The sequence below is a fragment of the Arachis stenosperma genome, chromosome 10 (genome assembly GCF_014773155.1).
Source record: "Arachis stenosperma cultivar V10309 chromosome 10, arast.V10309.gnm1.PFL2, whole genome shotgun sequence".
NCBI classification, from domain to species: domain Eukaryota; kingdom Viridiplantae; phylum Streptophyta; class Magnoliopsida; order Fabales; family Fabaceae; genus Arachis; species Arachis stenosperma.
Window position 1 is genome coordinate 133,146,393 of NC_080386.1, and position 10,572 is coordinate 133,156,964.

The 10,572-nt window shown below is 29.3% G+C and overlaps 3 protein-coding genes across 3 annotated transcripts; all 3 read left to right on the forward strand.

The window, feature by feature from the left end:
• The first annotated feature begins 224 nt into the window (after nt 1-224).
• On the forward strand, nt 225-992 carry LOC130957809 (glycine-rich cell wall structural protein-like). Its single transcript, XM_057884655.1, has 2 exons — nt 225-336; nt 679-992. The coding sequence occupies exons 1-2, from the start codon at nt 225-227 to the stop codon at nt 990-992; spliced, it is 426 nt and encodes a 141-aa protein (XP_057740638.1).
• Nucleotides 993-2,250: 1,258 nt separating this feature from the next.
• On the forward strand, nt 2,251-4,704 carry LOC130956520 (GEM-like protein 4). Its single transcript, XM_057883571.1, has 4 exons — nt 2,251-2,466; nt 2,747-2,827; nt 3,544-3,788; nt 4,396-4,704. Exons 1-4 carry the CDS (start codon nt 2,319-2,321, stop codon nt 4,570-4,572), a joined length of 651 nt encoding a protein of 216 aa, XP_057739554.1. The 5' UTR covers nt 2,251-2,318; the 3' UTR covers nt 4,573-4,704.
• A 1,448-nt stretch (nt 4,705-6,152) lies between these two features.
• LOC130956519 (protein TOM THREE HOMOLOG 1-like) lies at nt 6,153-9,576 on the forward strand. The gene is made up of 11 exons (XM_057883570.1): nt 6,153-6,411; nt 6,493-6,583; nt 6,692-6,744; nt 6,858-6,950; nt 7,041-7,112; nt 7,701-7,773; nt 7,869-7,914; nt 8,164-8,227; nt 8,321-8,374; nt 8,455-8,532; nt 9,183-9,576. The coding sequence occupies exons 1-11, from the start codon at nt 6,229-6,231 to the stop codon at nt 9,273-9,275; spliced, it is 900 nt and encodes a 299-aa protein (XP_057739553.1). The 5' UTR covers nt 6,153-6,228; the 3' UTR covers nt 9,276-9,576.
• Nucleotides 9,577-10,572: the final 996 nt, after the last annotated feature.

The following is a 10,572-nucleotide window of genomic DNA, read 5'->3' on the forward strand; positions in this document are numbered from 1 at the left end:
GAAATTAATAATGAGGAAATGGACAAGGTTTTTTTGAGCGATCATTTTGAAACTCTTCATTTCAAGATAAGAATGAATTGAATCAAACTATAATAATCTAATAATAATACTCCTCCATGAAGCAAATTAAAGAATTCATTGCCTATATATAGAGAGGGAATTGTGACCCATTTTATTTTCATCATCAATATTTACGTTTTTATTAATCAATGATAGTTGCAAAAATGGGTTTCAAGGCTTTTCTAATTCTAGCTATGTTCATGGTCACCATCTTTGTGGCATCTACTGATGAGGTAGCACCAGGAGACTTAGATGAGAAATTTGAACAAAATGATGGTAATTGTTTTTTTTTTTAATTAGTATATATAGCACTTCCTAAGTCTAAGATTAGTTTTTGTTTCAAGTTGAAAAGCTCTTATGAAGTTAATCAAATTTTATTAGGTCTTTGAATTATATTAAATTGTGACATCAATGTTCATATAATCTATCTTTTAAAGGTCACAAGAAGAATATTATTGTACATGTATTTAATTTTCATATTTTTTTTTGGGTTAGAATAAATTATTTTAACAATTATTAGACTATACTACTAAAGGATATATATGTAAAATTATTTTTATAATTATTATTATGTAAAATAAACCACCTAATTAATTATCATATGATTATTATTTGTAGGTAACAATAACCCGGCACAAGGCGTAGATGAAAGCAAATTATATGGTGGATGGGGTGGTGGATGGCGGGGCGGATACGGCGGACCATGGGGATGGCGCGGCGGCTATGGTGGTCCGTGGGGATGGCGTGGCGGATACGGCGGTCCGTGGGGATGGCGCGGCGGCTACGGGGGATATGGCGGCGGTCCATATGGATATGGTGGCGGTTATTGTCCTTATGGATGTTGTGGTTGGGGTTACTATGGATGTTATAGGTGTTGTTACGCTAAGGGGCAAACTCGTCAAGCTAAAATTGATGCAAACACTCATGAATAAGTATATACTTGTTAATGTCTAGGGTTTTGTAATGGATATTATAAATAAAACCTCTATAGAAGGGCAATGATATAATAAAAGCATTTGGTTGCTCCCTTAATTAATTAATTATCTTGCTTCTATTATCTATAATAAAAGGTTTTTTTTCTGAAATAAATTAAAAAGATTATTTTTAAAAACACGTTATTCGAATTTTAATTTTTAGAATACGTTCTTTTTGTTTTGTTTAAGATGAGTTCGTCTAACTCTCTAACGAACTTCTATAAATAATAATTTTAAGTTAGTTAATATATATATATATATATATATATATATATATATATTAGTAATAATTTTATTTGAAGTTCTTGTATGCTAACTTAAAAATGTTCACTGGTTTATTGAATAATTATTAGATATTGTGTAAATGCATGATCATTCTTGTCATTGTGATAATAAAAAAGTTACATACTAGTTTTAAATATATTTTAAAATATGTATAAGTATTTCTCTCTAATAATAATTAAACAAATAATTCCAATCAAGCACCAACATTAAGGTTCACCATACCTAGCTATTTTCAATTCAAAACCAAGGAGCCTTAATGAAAAGTTGAAAACCAAGGTTTTTATTTTTTAAATGAGAAAGTACGAGGAGTCAATGGAATATTTGTACAATATATATAATGGAGGTTTATAGAGTATTAGAGATATAACCATTAGTGTTACCTTTTTTCATCAGCTGAAACTTTTGGGATGAATGGTATCATGACATGGTATTAGAGCTCTAGATCCGAAAGGTTAAGATTTCGATTATTGGTGAATTCCCAAATCAATTTAAGCTTTTGGGAAGATGTTTATTATCCCTAGTACTCGGATGGTTATTCTAGATAGTATGAAGGATGTTCATTTTATAATACATATTGTACAAATAGTCCATTATCTCTCTAGCAGGATCTTTTTAAATTATTATTTATTATTCAAACACAAATGGTGAATGTCTTTCTTTTCTTTGCTTTTAAGGTTCTTACTTAGAAATGACGTAGACCAATAAATCTTTTTTGTAAAAGCAACCAAGCATGCCATGTTCAAATTTTGAACAACTTTTTAACGATTAATTATTCTTTGATGATGATCCAAAGCTGACTCATCCAACAAAAATAAAGTATAGAGATTAGATGAATATGCATCATGCATGATTCAATTCACACTCTTTATTTACTTTTAATCAATTATATATACACCATACTAAGCATAAGGGGTTATTATTCATCAACCAAAGTAAGTATAAGGAAGAAATTAAATATTATTCAATATTGAATAATAATATTTGAGAAGAAGATTATATATGAAGAAAGGTAATTTACTTCTTCAGGAGTTAGTTACTAGTATTCCAATTATTTCAAGAGCATTTGGAAATCCATCAAAGAGATACTTAGCTGAATCTTGTTCTGGAAAATATCATAACAAGTCTTCAGCAAAAGCAAAGAAAAACAGTAAGTATATATTTACCAAATTTGATTTATTATTAGTTTTGAATTTTTGATAGTTAAAGGTATGCTTAAATTAGTTTTTGTTTTTATATTGATTTTTATTTTTAGTATTTTCTATGTTTATAATTTTGTAAAAATAAAAAAAGGGTAAAATAGCACATGAAAATAAAATTAAGATTTTATTATATTTTTAATAAAAATTTTAAAAACTAAAAATTAAAATAGAGAATGTTTTTTTAAATTAAATATACCTTAAAAGTTTAATGTTCTTTCATGATTTCAGGCAAACTAAATTCAGTTCTGACCAAGATGAACAAGTTTGGGAGAAAAGCTGACAATTTTGCAAATGGAGTGAGAGAGCATGGTATATATCTTACCATTAATTAAACACTATTATTTGATGATTGCTTTCAATTTATATTTTTTTTTTTCAGACAAAATTAAATGAGAATGAATTATCATATCAATTGAAAATTTTAATTGATCATATCAAATGTAAATTTTTATAATTGATAGACAAGCTGGAATTATTCAGCATATGAATTGAATCCCACACAAGAATATTCACCCTTCAATAGCAAATTTTTTTCTATATAACTATACATAATAAATGATGTTTTAGTAGGTTATTATTTGGTTTAATTATTCCGTCGGTCCCTATAATTTTAATAAATTTTTAATTAGATTTCTATACTTTTTTTTTTGATTGAGTTCCTATATCATATTAGATTTTGTAATTAAGTCACTGTTATGACAAAAACGTTGAAATTAATGGAATATTTCGTTAAACAAAACGAATATATCTAACACTTAACTGAATATTTTGTATAGTTAAACAGAATATTCCGTTAATTCTAATGTTTTTTTTTTACGGTAAAAACTTAGTTACAAAATCTGATATAATATAGAGACTCAATTAAAAAGAAAAAAATATAAGGACCTAATTAAAAATTCGATAAAATTATAGAAATTGAGAGAATAATTAAAATTTATTATTTTGATGAAATTTTTTCTTTTTCAAAATAATCAAATCTAAACAAGCTAAAAAAAATCTAAACCATATAATATTGTGAGATGCAGTTATGAGACTTGGTGGAATGAAGATATCTAATACTATGAAAGTGAAGAAAAATTTCATACAACTTTTTGGTATGAAAGAAGGGGAGAAGCTTCTGAAAGCATCACAGTGCTATCTATCAACCACTTCTGGTCCTATTTCTGGCATTCTCTTCGTTTCAACTCATAAAGTTGCTTTTTGTAGTGATAGATCCATCAACATTATCTCTTCTTCTCAACAAGATTTCAACACTAGAATCCATTATAAGGTAACCAATTGTTTTTTAGTATTCAAATAAGTTCTTAACTTTTTAATTCGAAACACATAAGTTTTTGACTATTGTAAATACAAAAACGTTTTTGATATTCTAAAATATGAGACATTTAAATTTCTCCGTCTTAGAGAGACTTAGATGTCTCATATTTTAAAAAGTGAGAGACGTTTTTATATTTTTAATTAGTCAATAACTTATTTGTTTTCGATATAAAAAGTCACGATCTATTTATCATTACTCCAATACATAATATATTTATAGATTTTGGGTTTAGGATAATATTGTGGCGGTTGTAATTAATACCGCTGCAAATGAATTGCATCATTATTAGATTGTAATATTGTGTTGTGTTTCAAATTACATATTTTAATTGTGACATAATTCAAGATTGCAATATAATTAAGTTTAGTGGACTATAAAAAACTAAATATTAAGTTGTAAACATAAGAATTCACACCATATAGGTTATAATATGCATAGTGACAATTGGAATTGCATCAAAACTTAAATTATTATTACTTTAATCATAACTGATATTTGACTAATAATTATATATGTATTTATATATATAACAGAAATTTTATTTGTTAATTTATTTCAGGTTGCGATTCCAGTTGAGAAGATAAACTGTGTCAACCAAAGTCAAAATGTGGAGAAGCCTTCAGAAAAGTACATAGAAATAGTTACCGAAGATAATTTTGACTTTTGGTTTATGGGATTCTTAAATTACCAGAAAACTTTCAAGTATTTACAGCAGGCAATGTTCTCTCATGCTTAATTAGAGGAGAAAAATTACTTAACATTAAAACTATGACAATATTTACAAGCTAGTATGTATAAAATCATAATGTATATGTACAGAACTATAGAAATTGTCAATGATCTGTTGTATAGTTAATGGAGAAATTGAATAGAGTAAGTATTTTTGAATTATTTTTTCAGTACACTATACCAATTTTGGTAAATAGAAGTGGAGGAATTTAATGACCATTTTAAACTATCGCAATTTCATTATTAAGATTCAAAAATAAATAAATAAATAAATAAATAATAAAGAAAGTTAAGAAATTTAAGCACAATACTGGCCTTAATCTAATTATCTTAACCAATAATATTTTCTTTTTCATCACATATGAATAATTCAATTTGACCAGTTCATATATATATGAAAAAAACAGAGGAAGTATGTTTTAATATGGCTTTAAGCTAAGTTTTTTTAGTAATAAACTTATAAAATAGAAAATATACATTAAAAATATATTTATATATAAATATATAGTGGTTGATTTTAATAGTTAATTTTAGTGTATAAATTATATTTTTAAATTTTATGTGTTGACTGATATATTGTATGACAAAATAATCTAATGGACTCAACCCAAAAACTAAAAATTCAGAAAAATAATATATTTTATGTATTCTAATATCCATATATTGTTTAGTTATATAAACTTTATTATTATTTTGATAGACATAATTAATATTTTTCAAAGTAATATGTGGTTATTTTATGAGAATTAACAGTAATATAACCTAAAAGAATAAAAGATGTAGTTATGTAACAACCATAGGTATAATAATAATATAAAAAAAAACTCAGATATGTGATATATAGTACAAAATAAAATTTTATTCCAATATATCAAATTCTTATATAAATGTTAAGATTTGAAAGTTGAACCTCATGCCTTCGTTGTTAAAGAGGATCTACACACTTTAATCACTAATAATTAACTTACGAGTTTTTTTTTTTTTTTTTTTTTTAACTAGAGAAACTGAGGTATTTATTTTATATATCATGAAAAAAAGAATATAATGCTCATTCATCTTAGACAACAAAACAAAAAAACCGGAAAATTTCGAAAATATCCTAAGTAAAAGGAATAAAAAAGATTATACCATTTAAATTATAGTTTATTTTTAAGAATTTAATATTATAATTTTTGTATTGATATATTAATTGAATAATAATGTATTAGAATATTTATAATAAAGTTAATTATTTTTAGAGTAAAGTGATAATAAATTTTTGAGGATTTATATTTTCAACAGATTAATTTTTTTAAAAGAATATTAATAATTTTTTTTTAAAATAACAAACGTAAATAAATTATTTTTTTTTTAAGTTAAAAATGAAACTCAAACTCATAAGGAAATGAATTTAGGTGAAAATTTAAGTGCAGTTGACGTGAAGTTAATAACTAAAAATTGTTAAATAAAAATGTAGTCAAATTAATTAAATCATCTAAGAACTCTCAGTTATCAACTTTATGTGAAGTGGATTGCACGTAAATTTCAATTTACTCTTATTAAGAAAATTAACTGATAGAGCAAATAACAGTGGTGTTACCCCGACACAGATTCACACAAACCCTCGGTTAGTTACTACTAACCATTTCGTTTCTTTAATCAATTTCACTTCGATTCGAATTTCATGCCCCGAATAGCCATGCTCTTCACGCCGACGGCCACATCATCGGAGCCCTCCGTCGTGCCGGCGCTTGAGCTCACGCCTTCCTACAGCTGGTGGCAACACGTCAACGATTCTCCGCCGTGGCAGGACCGTATCTTCTACTCTCTTGCCGTCTTATACGGCGTCGTAGCCACCGTAGCTCTGGTACATACATGCATCACTCTAATTAGGTTTTCCTCTTTCTTAATTTGAATGTTTTGATTTTAATTTTGCTTATGATTTTAGGTGCAACTAGTTCGGATACAATGGAGAGTTCCAGAATACGGTTGGACCACTCAGAAGGTCTTTCACTTACTCAATTTTTTGGTGAATGGGGGTTTGTATCATTCCAATGTTATTATTGAACACTTTCTTAAAGATTCTATTTATGTAGCAATTTTATTAAGTGATACATGATTTGGATTCACTGTTTCTGGTTTTGCAGTTCGTTGTTTAGTTTTCATATTCTATCGGAATGTGGAGAGTTTACAGCCAGAGGTATAGGGGGATATGCAATTTATTGATGTTATTTTTCCAACATTTTGTTTTTATTTTTTTTCCCCCTGTAATCATAGCATTTAAATACAGTCATAAGTGTTTTATGTGTATAGATTGCTAGACATATCTTACTTGACCTGCCAAGTCTTGCTTTCTTTACAACGTATGCGCTTTTGGTTCTGTTCTGGGCCGAGATTTATTACCAGGCAAGTTTTAATTTGTGTTATGGTCCATTTGGTTTGGTCTGTGTTTACATCAGCTTATGACTGGCTCCGTATCGACCGCTGCTTTTGCAGGCGCGTGCTGTGTCTACTGATGAGCTCAAACCAAGTTTCTATACAATTAATGCTGTGGTTTATGCTATTCAGGTAACAATTGCACTCTATCCCTGAGTTTCTAATTGTATATGATTTTTGTATTTCCTAATTGATATATAAACTGGAATTGATATAATTTCACAACAATCAAACACCTGGACCATTTAGGATTTGATGGAGTATTAGGTATTTAGCAGTATGTTAGGAGTTTTATGTTTGTATCTTTAATCTAGAAATCTAGACATAGTGATATGCTTGTTGGAGAATATGTCAAATGTTACATATTTATATGTCTATTCACCAAAAGGTGTCAAATGATAGGTCCGTGTGTGTCCCGTATTGAACCTAACTGGTCATGGAATCACTGAACCAATATAGTCCTTCAGGGTTGTGTCAGTGGATAAGCTTGATACTGCATGCACTGGTTATGTTACTTGTTCTCACATTATTGTTAATGGCTTTGCCCAATTTATGGATTGAATGGCATTAACAAAAAAGATCAAATATTTGCTTCTAGTTTTCTTATCCTCCACGTGATGTTCAACCGTTGACCATAACATTCAGTATATTTGTATGTTGTGTCATTAATGCTTTTGTTATATGTCCTGAGAGTTGTTCAATAACTTGTTTGTTGGCCAGATTATTTTGTGGTTGATATTATGGTGGAAACCTGTCAGTGTCATGGTCATTCTGTCTAAGATATTCTTTGCAGGTTTGTCACTGATGAAGATTTGATTTGTCATTTTAATTGCTTGTAGGTGCTTTATGAAGTTTTTGCTAATGTATTTAATCTATATTTTGCTATAGGGGTCTCTTTGTTTGCAGCCCTTGGCTTTCTTCTCTTTGGTGGAAGGTAATTTATTGTCTTCATTGAGTTAAAAGTTTTGTGCTTGAAAGAAAAATGGAGTAGATAAGCAACTCCTTATGTGACATATTTTTTCTTACTTCTTAATTATCCAAACTCTGCTGCCTTTCTGGACTGATTGAATGCAAGTAGTGCAAACAATATTGGCTAGTGTATACATACTTTGTAGTTGGGTATGTATCTGTGTATTCCGAACCCTTGTGATTTCTCCTCTCCTTTCTGATTGCTCGTTGACAGATTATTCTTGATGCTACAACGCTTCCCTGTTGAATCCAAAGGGCGACGTAAGAAGTTGCAAGAGGTATGCAATTCGATGTAAAACTATTTCTGTTTCGTTCTCCTGTCCCACTCTTACCCCTGTAGTGACCTATATGGTTTGTTGTTTCTAATACAGGTTGGATATGTGACCACCATATGTTTTTTATGTTTTCTTGTCAGATGCATTATGGTGAGCTCCTTTCTAATAAAAAACCTCTTATTCCTGTTGCATGATTCAAAATTGAGTCTGAATGTATTATGGTATGTCAGATGTGCTTTGACGCTTTTGATAAAAATGCCGACCTTGATGTCTTGGAACACCCTATTTTAAACTTCATATATTACCTGGTAAGATTTCTGCATTCCTTTGTTACGATGCTTTTATTGCCACTAACATTATTGCTTCTGTGTAAATTTTGATTAGAAATCCCTTTCGTGAACTAGATAGGTGGGATGGGTGGCTTACAGGGATCATAGCTCCCACCTTGTTTATTACAGCTCCTTAATGACCAACAAAGTTGTGACTTGACTACACGGCCCTTAGCTGCTTACTTTTCTTATTTTTGCCCTATTCTACTCGTAATTTTTCTATTAAGGTTTGCTTTTGTGCTTTATTTTGTTAGTTTTGTTTTCACCGGAGATGAAAAATCTGACATTTTCACAGCCTAATTTTTTTTCTGATAAATGTTTTGCTAAACTATTGATGCTTGGATTTTGCATTTTCCCTTCCTTTTTCCCATCATGTCATGTGAGATTTTATCAGCTTCCTGTTAAGCTTGTTATTATCTGCAACCTGAGTACAAGAGAGTTAGTTGTTAAATTTGACCATTCATGGCGAAGCTCTTGAAGCAATTGTACTATTTCCATGCTTATACTGAAATCACACTAGCATTCTCTTGCTTAATACTTTGACTTTTTCTCAAGGGTAAGCTTTCACAAAGGGTGTTTGTATTGATTTACTACCCATTCCCCTTACTGTTGGCATATTTTTCCTGCAGTTGGTGGAAATATTGCCTTCCGCTTTGGTCCTTTTCATTTTGAGGAAGCTGCCACCCAAGCGTGGTATCACACAATATCACCCGATACGCTGAAAAGGTTGAACATATCTAGGATTACGGAAGTTATCAGTGACTCTTTATATTCTTTGCTCTAGAGAGACAGGATAGTCTTCATGTTGTTTGGATTGATAGCTTGTAGTTGTAGATTTTGGTACATGACATTTCACGTATTCTCCAACATGTCGAATTTTGTTATCTCTGAAATGTGCTTTGTCTCTAGGACGTTATTTCCAATTTTATTAAGCAGTTCAACACAGTGAGCAACCATAAGTTGGAGAAGGGGATAGTCATATCTTGTATAAATAGCATGTTAGTCTATTTGCTTCTACAAGTAGGTGAAATGTCGCATAATTGATCCTTGTTTTGCTTGATTTTCTGTTTCTTTTGGTACAATTTTTGTTTGATCTTTTAAACTTAACGAAACTGTAACTATCCCAAATTTCTTGGTAAATCATGTATGAATGCTCAACAGAATCATGATTACTACCCATACAACCAAGCAACAGAAAATTGAGAATAGAAGCATCTAAAACTGAGTTACATGGCTGCTAAAAGATCAAAGAATGCTTACCTGGTTCAGATTTGCTGTAACTTAAGCGATAAATTGGAAAACTGCTGTTGCATTATTGCGGTTTGCGGATACGATAGCTCTTGCCTCTAGTTTGACGATGCTTGTGTTTATGGTGAGGTGAATATGCTACTTTTGACAATGATTCCATCTTCAACCCATGTTATTGTCCTTATGCTACCAAGTATTAGTATTTGAATGTTTGGTTGGCTTAGCTCAGGAATGGTAGGTTTGAATATTTTAAGAGCCTGAGACAATGTAAAAAGTTAAAATAACAGGCATAATGTGGTAATGTATTGAATGATCAATGTAATTATACATCAATAGATTAACTTTGTTGGTTCTGAATAAATAAAGTCTTCAAAATTATATAAAGATGAATTAATAAATTATGTTAATATATAAGAGAAAAGGTTTGGTAATATGGGTTTTCTTCTGTACTCTTGCTTTTTTGAGACTATCGGTATTTATTTTATAATCAATAAATAAAATTTAATCATGTGTTTTATAATAATTAAGTTTAGTTCTTCCTTGTCATTTCTGCCAAAGTTGATTAAATTAGTATCAATAAGGGATATGATTGGAAGGAATTTTTTTTTTTAAAAATAAGCACTTATATGATAATGAAAAGATTAGTACTTAATATATACATTTTTATTTTTGATAGAACTAATGACTAAGGCTTGGTTTGGTAAAATTTTTTGAGGTAAAATTTTTTGAAGAGATAAAAGCATAAACACTTTATTTTGTGTTTGGTAAATA

Bases quoted from the DNA above. Each gene is read 5' to 3' on its own strand.
- LOC130957809 (XM_057884655.1), top strand. From the start codon at position 225: ATGGGTTTCAAGGCTTTTCTAATTCTAGCTATGTTCATGGTCACCATC. The intron at 337-678 runs GTAATTGTTTTT...TATTATTTGTAG, and splicing joins GAAATTTGAACAAAATGATG to GTAACAATAACCCGGCACAA.
- LOC130956520 (XM_057883571.1), top strand. From the start codon at position 2,319: ATGAAGAAAGGTAATTTACTTCTTCAGGAGTTAGTTACTAGTATTCCA. The intron at 2,467-2,746 runs GTAAGTATATAT...TCATGATTTCAG, and splicing joins AGCAAAAGCAAAGAAAAACA to GCAAACTAAATTCAGTTCTG. The intron at 2,828-3,543 runs GTATATATCTTA...TGTGAGATGCAG, and splicing joins AAATGGAGTGAGAGAGCATG to TTATGAGACTTGGTGGAATG.
- LOC130956519 (XM_057883570.1), top strand. From the start codon at position 6,229: ATGCCCCGAATAGCCATGCTCTTCACGCCGACGGCCACATCATCGGAG. The intron at 6,951-7,040 runs GCAAGTTTTAAT...CTGCTTTTGCAG, and splicing joins GGGCCGAGATTTATTACCAG to GCGCGTGCTGTGTCTACTGA. The intron at 7,774-7,868 runs GTTTGTCACTGA...ATTTTGCTATAG, and splicing joins GTCTAAGATATTCTTTGCAG to GGGTCTCTTTGTTTGCAGCC.